Here is a 15,676-nt window from a genome sequence, read left to right as displayed (position 1 = left end):
ATGATCAGTCCTGGAGTTCTGGGATGCTCTGTTTTTCTTCATTAATTTTGTGTGATTTGACTGTTCCGAGCTTATTTTAGATACGTGAAAAATTCACACTGACCTTTTTAATACGTCAGTTGTTAGGAGGAGAATTGAAAAGTATGGAGGGGGTATTACCGAAGGGGACTAGTTAGTGCTGACCTCACGGCAATTCTGGGGACGCCTGTACCGATCCCGATGGACAAAAGCTGTGTGAATATGGCATCGCGTGCTTATTTAAACTTAATAATTAAAGAAGCTAAAGGAAGCCTGTGAGAAAAAGTGAGCCTCAGACCACTGACATAACATATGCTGTTATTTTTATAGATTTTTAGAAGTAGCAATCTTCACCTGAAAAACTTCCAGGTTTATGCATGCAGAGATTTTGGAATTGACGTCTTGGAAAGTGATGCGAATACTTCAGTCACTGACAGCTTGTTACTTGGTCATTTTGCTCATGAGGTGAGTGACTTAGTATGATTGTTGTAGGTTGCCCATCAGAACAGAATCATATGTGCTGGGCCCCCTGGTGACCCAGGATATGTCATTTTAGTAGCATTCTTTAGTGAATCTTGTTTTTAATTGGTAAAAGTTGGAGGAGCTTTTCATTTGTGAGAATGGTGATACTTATAATAAAATTCCATACACAAGAGTTCAATGTTATGAGTCTGTATAAATCATGAGCCCCCTGAGTAGCTTGCAGAATTCTCACTTGGTTGTAATTAAGCATTATTATCTGTACCGATTATCCATACCAATCCAAACCTGGTTCAATAATAAACCTAATAATTTTAGGTTAATTTACTCTAACCTCACAAGAAATATGAAATAGCTTGATTCCATATTGTCTTTGTGCATCTGTGGTTTGTCAAGTTTCGGCATCAACATTTTGTCCATAGGGTTTTTATTCTATTTAGGGTCTCTCCCAGAAAAAGAGGTCATATAAATTTATACTGTTTGCTGTATGGTATCTGAGGGTTTTCTTTATGTGATTCTCTAATACTTGCCTCAGTGTGGGTTTCTACATGATAAACGTTAGGCTGTAGAAGACTTCCCTGCCCCCGTAGGGCCAGGGGACCAGAATGTAAATGAAGCACAGAGGGCTTCCTGGAAAATAAGTACTAGTTCTTCTCAAGGGAAGTCCACGGCCGCCACTGACTTTTGACCTATACTGGGTTCCCTATGTTCTTGTTCTTGAAGGAGTTACTTGCATATTAGTGTCACACTGTCAGAACAGTGTCAGAGATGGAAGAGATACAGAGTACTTCTGGGAACCAAGGAAAGAGCATCCTCTTAGTTTGTTCCTGAATGCTTTGACCAACTGAAATTTAAATGATAATTATTGACTTTCGGGCTTCCCTTGGAGGTTATTTCAGAGATTTAGCTGTAAATACTAAAAGTAAAAAAAAAAATCATTTTCTTACCAAGCTACATTTTCCTATGTTTACTTTTCCAGCTTACTTCATTACATCTCCTCTGAACCATCCTTTTCAAAGGGAAATACCTACCAGTTTTTCCTTTTCTCTGAAAGGATTACCACCTTGAGAGGTGATTCTTCTCAGGTTGCACAGTGTTCAGAAGATGGGCCCAGATTTAGATTCTGTGATGCTGGAAATAACCTTAGAGAAGATGCTAAAAAACAAAATGCCCATCAAACTGAGGAACTAACTGTCCTGGCTAATTTATGTCACACTATCTTAATTGATGTGGAATAGACATCATAATTAACGGGAGAGTGACATAAATTAAGATACAGATTATGACAAGAGGTGTTTATCACGAGGTAACAAAAAATCATCTCACCCCTGGGGTGTGAGTCACCATCAGTCAATGCAGCTGAGGGCTTCTCTGTCTCCTAAGAAGCAAATGAGGACCAGAGTCCCCCGATGGAAACTGTTAATTCGTTTAGGAGACATCTAGGTCCTGGTTAGGCATCCAGATCATAAAACCATGTAATTTTAGAGCTAAACATTACCTACGAGTTGATCTAGTTAGAAGTCCTGAATTTACAGGTAAAGAAATTGAGGCTTTGGGAAGTCAGACGATAGACCAGGATCACACCCAATATTGTAGAGCCAGGTCAACCCCAGTATCCTCCCATACCTGGGCAAGTGCTCGTTCAATTACACGTGGAAAATGGCTTTGGCAATGAGCATTTATTAGGGCCTTCTCCAGTATTCTCTAAGAGTTTTCCATAGAAGGCTAAGCCCCAAGAGAGTGTCTGAGAAAAGGAAGATTCTTAGGTTAATTACATTTAGGATATGCTGTTTCAGGGGATTTCATCCCACGTTGTGTATTAACACAGTAAATTCTCTGCAAAGTTCTAGGGTTAGAAACAAATGAGAAAAATATCTATGAATTTTTTTTTTAATTTTCTTTCATTTTTAATAAATCTTTATTTAACACAGTATCACTCAGATTTATTTGGGAACCACTTTTATTGCTGTATGAAACCGTGTTGTTAAAAAAAAATGATGCCAAATCTCTGTGTGGTTGTAGGAATCTGATTTATACTCTTTCTTTCAAACCTGCCATGTCTTTAGGAATTAAAATTTTCAGAGGATCTGGGCTACCCATTCTTAGACCTTCCACCCATGCGTAATTGCTGACACCCAGTTATCAGTGAGTCCTATCTTAAAACAAACACTAGTTTCTGGAAGAACATTTATTAGAAAGGTTTTTTTTTTTTTTTCCCTTTAGGCATACTTGTGTGTATGTCGGTAGTCTCACGCCCAACCATTACCTTTATATCGTGACCGGTGGAATAATGTTCAATGAGGATGGCTTTATCATGCATGAAAACGAGAGACACTAACCACCATGGTACATCCTAGTTTGGTTGCGGGGTTTGCTTATCCTGCTGTTCTGTCTGGCTTTCCACCTAATTAGGAATCCCTCTTAACACTCCCCAAGATGTCCTGATTTGGATATAAAATATGATCACCCTACTTTTGGAAGTATCAGTAGGAATGGTGGCCCTTTTGATGTTATTGTAATTAATTCAAGCAGATGATCCTACTCTAAAAAACTATCCTATTCAGGCAGAGGCTGGTGGGGTGGCTTCATGCGTCCTCCTGTTTCTCTAAGGATTTCTTCTTGTTTTCACTTGTGGATCTGTCTTCCTGGATTTAGACCTTTCATCTTTCGGTTTCTCTAAATTCTATCGTCAGACCCCTTCTCTCCTCCATGTACTTGCCCTCCCTGGGAGAAATCTCATTTTCTCTAGTGGTTTCAATGACCATCCACATGCTCGTGTCTCCCATACATTTGCATTTATTTCTGTTTTGTGCTTTCAGTTTGCCTACAGTTTCCTTTGCTTCTTTTTTTCTCTTACATTCCAAACTTGATTTGTCCTGCCTTGAATACTATCTTTTTTGTTTACTCATTGGAAAGTTTTTATTCTGTTATGACTATTTAAGTCCTTGGACTTAGATTTGTGACACGCCTGCTTGCTTTCACGAAATCTCAGTTACATCAGCACCGTTAAACTTCACCCGAGTCACACAAGGACCTTAAACTTCTTTAATTTCTTTCTTCACCCTCTCCTCTTGTATATTACTTTTCTCTAGTATTTGTTCTACCTTTTAAAACAAATGTTTCCCAGAAATATAATATTTATGGAGAAAAATGCATAAGTCACAAGTGAAGAGCTCAGTGGATTTTTATAAAGCAAAACCCACGTGCCTACCACCCAGCTCTAGAAATAGAACGTCACCAGTTCCTCTGAAACCCCTTCATGTCTGCTCCCAGTGAACCCAACCCCCAGCCCCCCAGCCACAGGGGAACCATTATTCAAACTTCAGACATAGGTTAATTTCAGATCTGTTTTTGAACTTTATATGCGTGGAATCATAAAGCGTGTAACTGTTCTTCCGCACAACATGATGTCTGTGAGATTCACCCATGTTTTTGTATGTGGCAATAACTTATTCTTCCAGTTGTTACATACTATTCCATTTTATAGGCTGTACCACAACTTTTTAAAGCCATGTTGCTATGGATGGGCATTTGTTTCCAGTTTTGGGTTATTACAGAGAAAGCTGTGCTGAACACTGTCCTCTCTGCCTCTTGGTGTTCGTATGCATGAATTTCTGTTGAGTAAGTGGCAGATTGTCAAGCTGCTGGCTCAGAGGATAGCCCTTCAGCTTTAGTGGGTGATGCCAAAAAACAATTTCAGGTGTTTAAATTTGCACCAGCAGTGTGCGAGAAGGGTTGCACAGTGAGGTCTTGGAATTTCTCTTGACCGACATTTTGAAGGTTTTCCTTCTGCCTCCCTGGTATTGGAACTCTTGCTTCTGATTCTCCTGTATTCCTCCTTTCTGATTTAATTCTCATTTTATTAGAGCATAGCCTATAGTAACTTTCTGAACTAATGGCGGCGGTGGGGTAGTGATCTATGGGAGGTAAAGATTTTGACTTACAAATGAAGGCCCCCTTCTTGGCAGGTTGTTGGCCATAGACTACTAGGATGGGGTTCATTTGGCCTTGACAGGTTGAAGGCAGTGCGTCTAGTCTTGAGATTAAATAGTGTCAGGGTGTTCTGATTCTAGGTCTTTTAGGTGTAACCTTTTAGTTTTTCCTCTTTGGGGACTTTTAGGATCTCATCGTTGTTCCTGGTATCTTGCAATTTTAATATATACCTTGCTGTGGCTTTTTCTTCTAAACACGATGTTAGGCACCAAGCAGGACTTTTCAGTCTGGAAAAAAAATCATATCCTTCCCTTCAGGGAAGTTTTCTTCGCTTATTTCTTTGATAATTATCTCCTCTAGATTTTCTTCTTTCTTGAAACTGTGATTAATTGAATATTAGTTCTCCTGAATTATTTTTCTAATCTTTTTAATTTTCTCTCTGATTTGCCCATTGCCTTTCTGTTCTACTTTCTAGGATATTTCAATTTTTCTATTAAATTGATTATTTTGCTCTCCTGCTTTTCTTTTTTCTTTTCTGAAAAATTGCTTTTAAGGCTTCTACTTGTTTCATGCACATAATTTTTTTAATCTATATTTTTATTTCTTTTATTCATCTTATATGTTCTTAATGATAGTGTTTAAGTTTTCTTCTGATTTCTATGCTGGCTTTGTCTCCACTGAGTTTCTTTTCTCCTATTTGTTTCTTTTTATTACTGTTGGAGACCCTTGATGAATTTCTCGTGATCCTCAGACATACAATATTTTTAACAGTGGAACAGTGATTGACTAACAGCTTGATTAGATGGACTTTTTTTGTTGAAAAGATTTTGAGGAAAATCCTGGAAGCAGTTTCTGTTTCTTTTTAGACTTTTTCATATTTGTTTTTTATGGTAACATACAATAAAATGGGCTTTTTTGATGGAAAATTCTATAAATTTTAACACATGTATGGATTGGCATAATCATTGCCACCACAATCAAGATACAGAACAGTTGCATCAACCTGAAGAAACCCCCCTCTGGCTCCATCTCCGTGGCCGCCACATCCTCTCGTCATGTCTAAACCCTGGGGGTCACCAGTCTATTCTCTGTCACTACAGTTTTTCCTTTTCAATAATCATAGAAATGGAATCAGATAGTGTATAAACTTTTGAGACTGGCTCCTCTCACTCCCAAATGCCTTTGGGATTTATCTAACTTGTTGCAAGAGACAGTATTTTATTCCTTACTATTGGGGGCCAGTATTCTACCATGTGGATGTACCACAGTTTGTCTATCTACTCATTTGTTGAAGGACATTTGAGTTGTTTCCAGATTTACTGATTGATGACAACCAGAACTGGTGTAACCATTTGTGTAAGGTTTTTGTATGAGCGTAAGTTTTCACTTCTCTAAGGGATGAGTGGTAGGAGTGTGTTTAACTTTGTGTGAAACTGCCAAACCATTTACTGCAGTGGTTGTACCATTTTGCATTCCCGCCAGCAATGTGTGAGGGTTTCACTCATTTCTTTTCCTCATCAGCACTTGGTACCATCACTGATTTTTATTCAACCATCCAATAGGTGTGTAACATACCTTATTGTGATCCTTTGCTGTATATTTGATTTGCAATTTTCTCCCAGTCTGTAGCTTTCCTGTTTACTCATTTAACTGTTTTTATTCATGTATGAAAACTGTATTTCATGTGGCCAGGCCTCTTATTTTTTTTTTTCCACTTTTTTTTCCATTTTTCCCCCCTTCTAAATCACAGGGAAGGCAGTGTATGTCAGCTGGGGTCAAAACTCCCAGAAGGCGGGAACTGAGAGTATCTAACACAACGTTTGTGAATTTTGATCTCACTGACTGTGTGGCCCTCAGGACCTGTTCGGGCTGTTCCCAAGGACAGGGTGAGTTGTTTGAGTGGATAAGACAGATAGTGAATAATTACTCATGTAAATGTGGTAAATAGTGGCCAGCCATTGTGGTTCATTATTTCTTTCAGCAGTAAGATTGCATCAGTAGAAATTGCGGCTCCAGTCTCCTAGAATAAATCTGAGAGGAGGCCAGGTGCTCTCACTGTGGCCCCTGCAGCCGCACATCCTTTTCCTAAATTGATCTGTCACCCTGTATCAGTACGGTGCCGTGTCTCTGCTGGACCCTGAGCTTCTTAAAGACAGGCATCACATCTCTCCTTTTAATTGACGTAGAGTTGATTTACAATATTACATTAGCTTCAGGTGTACAGTATAGTAGTTCAATATTTTTATGGATTGCACTCCATTTAAAGTTATTATAAAATATTAGCGATGGTTCCCTGTACAACATGTCCTTGCAGCTTATTTATGTTATGCACAGTAGGTTGTACCTTGTAAGCCCCTACCCCTATCTTGCACCTCTGCGTTCCCTCTCCCCACTGGTAGCCACTGTTCTGTTCTCAATATCTGGTCATACCTCTTTTGCTCAGAGTTTTATTATTAGTAGCCTGGTGCCCAGTAGGTTTGTTCATTAAATTAATGAATGGAATTGGATGGATAGACATATGGATACAAAGTAACACACATGTAAGCTTTCCTGAAAGAGCCAGACGTCAAGTACTTTATATTGGTAACAGCCCAAGGCTTGCTGTACTCACAGAGACACCATAGGAATTCTTGTTCACTTATTAACCATATCTCAGAGGTGGTGAGAATTACCTTGGAGAACTCACGGGCCAAGGTGAAAAGATGGAGAGAGCAATCTATTTGATTTGATCTTTGTAAACAGACAAGCCAAGTAATTCAAGTAAATATGCTTTTGTGGTTTGTTTGAATCACCAACCTAGATAATTGTTTGTTTTTTTTTAATTAAATGAATAATCAGCAAGTCTCCACTGTGCTCCCCTCCGCATATACATAGAGCCAAAGATTGTTTTTATTTGGGTGGCATCTGAGTTTAAGAATGTTGAAGTCATAATAGGAATAAAAAATGCCTTATGGCAGTCATTTCGAATGATAATTCCTCAGCTATTTAATAGCTTCACTGTTTCATATCGTTCATAAGACCCTGAAAAAAAAAGCACACTACTTCTTATGAGCTCTAATCTCTTCTCACTGGATGATCTTGGCTAAGCCGTCTCTTTCATTTATTTAAAAAAAAAGTCTATTTCCGGTTCTGTTTAAGGAACTGAGTGGTACAGAGATGAAATACACATAGTTCTCGTCTGCTAGGTGCTCTCCATCTAGGAGCAAAAATAACGTCTAAGCCAGTGAATGTAATAGTGTGATGCATCTGATACTATAGGATTGAACCAGGTCAGTGAGGGGAGCGAGGAAAGGGGTCAGGTAAGATCTCATGATAGAATGACTTGAGCAGGGTTTAGAATGGTGAATAGGAGTTTGCAGAGGGGAAGAGGCAGAGAAATGTATGCAAAAGAAAACTCCAAAAAGTGAGTCATGTTTGGGGAATTGAAAAGAGGTCCAACAGGGCTGAGTTGTAGAGCTGCTTGTGGCATTAGATGAACTACAGAAGTCACAGTGGGTGGTATCATGGCGCCTTGGCTGCACTGACAGTTCACTGCATGGACCTTGCTGGAATGCAGGATGAAAGCATTAGGGTCCCTCTTTGTTTGTATCTTATTTTTAGATTTTTTTGTGTGTGTGCATTTTATCATGTATATATATAATACAGCAATATGGTAGCATGTATACTATGAGATGGGTACCGAAGTTTTAAATGTTAATGACGGGATGTGGGTATTGTTAGACCACTGCTGCAGTTTCTTCCCAGCTGACTGGACTGGCCGCTGTCTTGATGAATCACGTGGAGATTGTGTGAGGGCAACACTGCTAAGTGTAGCCCTGGAGCTAATGCTTAAAAAAATCTGTTACTGTTACTATTTGCCCACCTGATTGATCAAATATTGCTTTTGAGGGTAAATGTTTAAAGTATAAATCTCATAAGAGGTGGGGTTGGATCTGCCATCAAGGAACTGGAGCAGAGGGATGCAAAGACTAACCCGCAGCACCTTTAGCGGTTGGCAATTAGTAAATTAATGTTCTGTGTCCCTAGTTCCCACTAGACTGTCCTGAGTGTTGTAGAATGGTTAACAGCACCAGATGCCCGTGGCACTGCCAACCACCCAGTCGTGACAGCCAAAAGAGATGGCAAATGGCACCAAATGCCCCCTGGAGGGCAAACCCAGCCCTGGCGGGGAATGACTGCCCTGGAATACAGGCCACATGAAGGCAGTGCCACTGCGGCTTTGTTTCCTTCTATCCCCAGCACATCCCACAGAGCCTGGCCTCAAGCAACGCTCAGGATATGTTTTTTTTCTTGAATAAATGAGTAAATTATAAAATGTTGTAAATATGTGATTCAAAGTACTGAGAACACCCCAGTGACTTCAGTTGCCATTTGTGACAGCAGTCTTTCCTGCCATTGTGAAACCGCCTTTCTTGCCGTTGATAGGTGGGTTTACTGTGAAGACCAGCCAGCTGAAGTTTACCAACTCTCCAAACGCAGTAGCATTTCCATTTCCTCATGCAGCAGTTTTGGAAGACTTGGATGGGTCTCTGACCGGGAAAAATGGAAGTCACGTTCTTGCTTCCATGGAAACCCTTTCAGCTTCTTGTTTGGTCAGTGCCAGCTTCAGTCAGCTGATCCACGGCAGCGTCTGTGAGGAAAACGTGCGCCTTCATCGGATGTCTGTTGGTTTGTAAGTTGAATTAATTCTACATTTTGGCTTGTCAACGGGTGTGCATATATCATTCAGTCTATTGATATTGGTGGAAGGGAAACTGTTTCCCAGATTCTGTTTGAAGTGTTCAGTTCTACGACAGTGAGGTGGGAATAATTTTGACAGCTGTCACATCCTCAGTGTATGGTCATTTTAGGTCCAGAACACTGGACCAGATCTTGTAGCCCTTGACCTCTCATTGACATTTCGAGTTAATAGCTTCCTCTTGAAAAGAATTGCAAAAAGCAGAACTATATTTAAGTTGAGTATTATTTAAAAATTCCAAAATGTCCATCCTCATTTATATGCGTGTACTCTCCCCAAGCTCTCTCTAAGCATTCCGTATGCTCCAGGGACACAATTCTCCAGGGAAGCAAAGTCGCTTCACCCAGTTCATTTTCCTTGTTAATTTCATGAGCTACTGGATCCGTGCAATACGCTTCCTGTTAATATGGGAGCAAGGACTCCATGGTTATGCTACTCAACCTACCATTGAGTCAGCAGCTGGGCTGTTTATAATGCATAATAGGATTGCTTCTGCCCTCTTTAATTTCCAGGTAATGGTTACTGAGTGTCTAGGGTTCTATCTCTCACCTGTTTCAAATGCATTGTATCTGTTAGCCACACTTCTTTCCTTCCTTGGTTTTTAAGTGTCCCTAACTGCATGACTGTTAAGTCAACTGCTTCAGCGAGACCATGCTGGCATCTTATTTCAACAGAGAAATGCCAGAGAGTGAGTCAGTGTGGTCAGGACTGTATTAAGCCTGCATTCGGGATGCACATGGCACCAGTGGCTAGACATTCCGTTTCAGACGCCTTAACAAGACTCTACTAGCACTGAATCGTCTCAAAGTGTTCCATTTTTGCTTTCCAGACTGTTCATTATTCTATCTAATGTTAATGGGCCCAATTCCAGTGAGTGAAATAACAACGCGGAAGGGTATGTTTTCATCTCTAAGCAGTTTGATTGTGTGGAGTATGACTTATTTATTTACTTTTCATTCTCAGGGATGCATCCTGAGTTTTATTCTTTCAGTGATTTTAGCAAACATGTTTATAATGAGCATGTTGAGATTCATAAAAGGTAGTGATTTATTTCTTACAAGCATTTTTTGAATGAAGAAAATCAAAATAGACCTGTGTAGTTAAAAAGAACATTCTGTGCCTGTGTGATATTGATTTCTCTGTATTCTTGATACTCCTTTTTTTATGCCTTCCTTGGGGACTTGCTGGGAGATGTTCTCTTAGAGCAGCCCTTAGTGGTGTTAGAAGGCTCTCCGGATGTGACCTTGTCTAAGCTTCTCTTCTTGGAGAGCTTCAGGACGTGGTAGGAAAAGGTCCTTACCTTGGCAGCAGGTCATGATCCCAGCATTCAGGGACTGTCAAGGTCAAAAAGATAATAATCTGATACTATATTCTAAGTAGATTCAAAATACTCCTTGCAGACTTAGTAAACAATCTTATGGTTACTGGGGAGAGGGGGTGGGAGGGAATAAATTTGGGAGTTTGAGATTTACAAGTGTTAGCCACTATATATAAAAATAGATTAAAAAAATCTTTCTTTTGTAGAGCACAGGGAACTATGTTCAGTATCTTGCAATAACCTTTAATGGAAAAAATATGAAAATGAATATATGTATGTTTATGCTTGACTGGGACATTGTGCCATACACCAGAGATTGACACATTGTAACTGACTGTACTTCAATTAAAAAAAATACTCCTACTAGGGTGAAAAAGTTGCCTGGATTTGCCTGAAATTTTCCTGGTTTTAAAATAGAACATCTCATGTCCCAGAAACCCTTCAGTCTTGAGAAAACCAGGATGGTTGGTTACCCTGTTCCCTATGTTTCTATTTTAGAATTTCCAGGTTGATTCACAGGTCTAGGACAAATGCTCAGCTACCCCAAATTAGCCTGAGGGAAGTCTCAGCACACCTCCAAGGAGAAGTGCCTCGGCCCTCGTGTCCTCACCCCCAGGGAGATGATCTCTGAGGCCCCGCAGACTCACCACAGAAGTCCTGCAGCAGAACCCCCGCCCCAGGTGATTTTTATTCCAGGTTTAGAAGCACAGCTCTCAGGTCCTTCTAACTTTATCTTTCCAGGATTCCATCCCCAGCTATTTGTGTTCAGTGACTTGATCTCTGTCCCAGAGCATTGTAACCTCATTAGGAACATGTCAGAGATAATAAGCAATTTGAATTCCACGTAGATGCAAAGTTGGCTGCATTTCATGGAGAAAGGATTAATTTGTTGTGCTCTTTGCCCTGGAGCAAGCACCCTCAGAGTTGATTTGCAAAGCTCTCACGGTCCCGATCTTTTGGGGTTGCATGTTGATGGAGATCTGATGTGGCACAAAGACCCTGCCGCCTTCCCTCTCACCTCTTACCCCCAACGGCCCCAGCACAGGTCTCCAGAGGCCAGGGGGTAAGGCGTTCACAGCTGCATGAACAGGGCACCGGGCCCCGTCACTAACAGTCGAGTGCTTGGGGTGTGATCTCTTCCTTGGAGGCCCCTCCTGGTCCATTTTCACCGTAAAGTTCCCTGTTTGACACTGACAACCTTCCCTCATGACCTTTCCCAAGGCTGATGCGGGCTCATAACTGTGCCCCTTCCTGCTTTGTAGCCTCCTCTGACTCGACCCCTAGCGGCTGGGTTGACAGAGGCATAGACATATTTGAACTTGGTAATAATGTTTAATGTTTATGTGAAGGAAAAAATTCTCGCCCTCTACAAGGCAGAGTCTAGTTTCTGTTTTGCTAAAATGATAACGTGCCTGAAACACGTGATTCTCTCTTGCTCACCAGTTCCAGAAACGTGCTTTCTTCAGGAGGCACAGGCATTCAGGACGGCCTTCCTTTCCCAGCTTCCGTTTCTACCAACCTCATCCTTCCTGATGAGATGGGGGTGGTGTTGGCCCTAACCATGGAAGACAGGGCCTCATTTCAGAAAGATGTCGGCCCCGTTTCCTCCAGGAGCCTCATAATGGTGACTTGCCTCACAAAGTTCCTTGGTTTATTGATCCCCAGTTTCCTCTGTATAGAGATAATTACCAGGGACAAGGCTAATATCACCAATAAGTTTTTTTTTTTTTTAATATTGAAGTACAGTCAGTTACAATGTGTCAGTTTCTGGTGTGCAGCACAATGTCCCAGTCATGCATATACATACATATATTTGTTTTCATATTCTTTTTCATTAAAGGTTATTACAAGATATTGAATATAGTTCCTTGTGCTATACAGGAGAAACATTTTTTTCTTTTAATCCATTTCCATACATAGTAGCCGACACTTGTGAATCTCAAACTCCCAAATTTATCCTCTCCCACCCTCTTCCCCCCGGTAACCATAAGATTGTCCACCATGTCTGCAAGTCTGTCTCTGTTTTGTAGATAAGTTCATAATGTCCTTTCCCCCCTTTTTTTGAAATTCCACATATGAGTGATAGCGTATGGTATTTTTCTTTCTCTTTCTGGCTCACTTCACTTAAAATGATGATCTCCAGGTCCATCCATGCATGTTGCTGCAAATGGCATTATTTTATTCTTTTTTATGGCTGAGTAGTATTCCATTGTAGAAATATACTACAGCTGCTTTATCCAGTCATCTGTTGATGGACATTTAGGTTGTTTCCATGTGTTGGCTGTTGTATATAGTGCTGCTATGAACAATCAGTAGGTTTGTGTGTGTGTGTGTGTGTGTGTGTGTGTATGCTCCTTTTAGACCTCCTCTGTAAGCTCTTCTCTCGGCCCCTTCCATGCTAGTGTTCCTTAGGGTTCTGTGAGAAGCTTTCCTCACAAGTCTTGCTCTTCCCACGTGACCTAGAATATTCCACAGCCTCAGTTAACATCTACTGATGATTCTAGATTTTTTTCCCCTCTAGTCTATACTGCTTTGCTGAATTCCAGACCCATTTCTCCAATTGCCCTTAGAATCTGCACTGTCCACCCAGCACAGGTGGCTACTGAACCATCGAAATGTGACTTGCCCAAGTGGAGATGTGCTCTAAGTTTATACGCCTGATTTCTAAGACTTCATAAGAAAAAAAGAATGTAAAATAGCTCAGTGATTTTTTTCTGTTGACTATGTTGATCTGATAATGTTTTGACTATATTGGGTTAAATATATTATTAAAATTAATTTCATCTGTTTCTTTTAAGTTTCCCCACACGGCTATGATAAAATTTGAGATTCTATCTATGCCTCGCATTTATGGCTTGCATTCTACTTCCACTGAGCAGCCACGCTTTCAGTATTTCCGCTCGAGTATTCAATAACTGTCTCAAACTCAATTTGTCAAAACTGAACATACGATCTTTATTCCATAGACCTGTCCCTCCCTGGGTGTTCAGGCGAATGATTCAATTATCTAAACTGGAAATGGGAGTCATCCTCAACTCATCTTCTTACTCATTTCGCACATGAGTCACCTACCAAGTCCAGTCCATTTTCTCCGCTAGAAAATTCCTCTCGAGTTTTTCTGCTTCTCTCCTTCCCAGCCTCCCCTCTCTGGTCCAGGTGGCCGTTCCTCTCACCTGTATAACCACAACAGCTGCTTCAATTGCCACCTTGCTGTGATCTCGCCCTTAAATTTTGTGTCTTTGTAAAACAGGTCGGGTCTTGCCCTCCATACACTCCCTGAGACTTAGTCCGGGCTCCCCAGTGCCCCCCGATGAAACCCCACCACTTGTCATGGCTCTTGGCTGCTTCCTCACCTGCTCCCGTTGCACGTTCTAGCATCGTTCCTCTACGCCCTGCCTTCCCTGCCCTGCCTTTTTATGCCTCAGCCACACTCAAGTTCTTTGTGCTTTTCAGTCCAGGAGGAGGTTCAGCTTCCATGAAGCCAGCATGAAGGTCGTTTTTCTCGGGGAAGCCCCCCCAAGCCTGCGTACAGCCTGTGTACCCCCGCTCTGTGCTGGCTCTCTGTACTCGCTCTGACCTGTACACACAGCTCTCACACTGCTTCATAAACTGTCCCTCCCTTCTCCTACATGCTAAGTAGGGCAAGGATGGGTTTTTTGGTTTGTTTATTTGCTCTTTTGTTTGTATTATGGTGCCCAATACCACGCCGAACACATAGTGACTCAATACAATTAGTATTGAAAAAATTAGTAACATTTAAGAAATTGCAGACTCCCCCCGCACCTCAAATCTTCCTCTAGTGTCCTTATCCATTTCTTTCCAGGACATGTTTATGAGGAGTCCTTGGCATTCAGCTTTCCTTCAGAAAACCCAGAATTAAGATACTGTCCTCAATCTTTATTTCTAAAATTCCTAGGAACATCTAAAAAATACTTAAGAATGTCCTTTCATAATGTCTTCTGGGCTTTTGCTTGCCTGGGGCGGTCACTTGACCAGACATTGACCAGGCAATTTACTTTAACCACTGATTCCTTCTCCACTCTGCCCCAGCCCCACCCGTTACTGAATCAGCAGTTGGCCTGTATTTGCAATCGTCTTCTTGTCCTGGTGGTACAGATGCACACATTTGTGGTGGGGGGAACGAGCGCCAACTTTCACAATTACCGTCTGGGAGTCATTAGTTTTTCAGTCTAGAGCATTCTACAGCTCCTTCAGTGGACATAGATTTTTTTCAAATATCAGTAAATCAAGCCTTGATCTGTCTTCCAGTTACTAAATGGATTGTGGGGGAAATTGAAAGAGTTTACAAGATGTTGTAGGCTGGCCAACCAGTCTTTCTGTGTTTTAACAGGAAGTACATAAAGTCAAGTCAGGACAGAGGCATATGTTTGAAATTATTTTTCAAAGGCTGAAGAATGGAGAAGTAATTAAGAATCATTTGTGGGTATAAGTCATAGCCCACCCTCCCTCCTCCGCTTCCTAGGTTTGTTCCCAGACAAGCTACTTCACCTCTGTCTGCCTCAGTTCTCACATCAGTAAAATGGGTTCAGTGGTACTCACCTCACAGGGCCATTATCTGGCATCAGTAAATGTTGTCTTTCATAAGTCTCTCCATTTGCGATTTACAAAACAACATATAAACGTTCTACTAATAGAATGAAAAATCACAGATAATTATGTTTCTGAGAAACAAATGCCAGGCCGGGGAATTAAGTCGGCTCAAATGTAACTTAATCCAATTCTTGGAAAATAGGGACCACTTTCCAACAGTCACATGACATCACACTGACACAACAGAGCCTCCCAGAAAGTCTTGGAATCTGGAATCTTTCAGGACACCGTTTTTTGATTCACCGTGCCCCCAGTGCCTTCTGTTTCTCTCTTCCCGTTTCTCCGAGAAAAGAAAAGGTTAATGTTGTGGCTGATCACCTTGGTTCTTAGATCTTGCTTAATATCCTCTCCTGTAGTGCTTGCGTTCAGTTCTTACCTGTGGAACTGCGCTTAATGTGCCAGTGTTCAGAGCACGAGGCACCCCCTGCCTCTGCCACTGCAAAAGTGAAGAAGAGTTCAAATGGAAACCGTGGCCTAGCTTTGCCTTTAATAACCGCCTGACTCTCCTTCCTAGGGATAAATAGGCATCGCATCACTAATGGTATCTTTTCTGTTCTCAAAAAAAAAAAATAATCCCC

General features: G+C 41.1%; 1 protein-coding gene across 12 annotated transcripts in view; it reads left to right on the top strand.

The window, feature by feature from the left end:
- Window positions 1-15,676, top strand: part of PKHD1 (PKHD1 ciliary IPT domain containing fibrocystin/polyductin) — a 369,459-nt gene that overhangs the window by 170,788 nt on the left and 182,995 nt on the right. For all 12 annotated transcript variants that reach the window (XR_012501162.1, XM_074348887.1, XM_074348889.1 and 9 more), the window contains 3 exons: window positions 349-483; window positions 6,182-6,317; window positions 8,857-9,103. Coding sequence is in view for 11 of the 12 variants with exons in the window: in XM_074348887.1 (XP_074204988.1) it covers window positions 349-483; window positions 6,182-6,317; window positions 8,857-9,103 (518 nt within the window). In the remaining variant the exon portion in view is untranslated. The remainder of the gene's footprint in view (window positions 1-348; window positions 484-6,181; window positions 6,318-8,856; window positions 9,104-15,676) is intronic.

Source organism: Camelus bactrianus, chromosome 20, assembly GCF_048773025.1.
Source record: "Camelus bactrianus isolate YW-2024 breed Bactrian camel chromosome 20, ASM4877302v1, whole genome shotgun sequence".
In the NCBI taxonomy this organism is placed as follows: domain Eukaryota; kingdom Metazoa; phylum Chordata; class Mammalia; order Artiodactyla; family Camelidae; genus Camelus; species Camelus bactrianus.
Note: the sequence above shows the minus strand (reverse complement) of the source record. Positions and strands in the feature narration are given on the sequence as shown.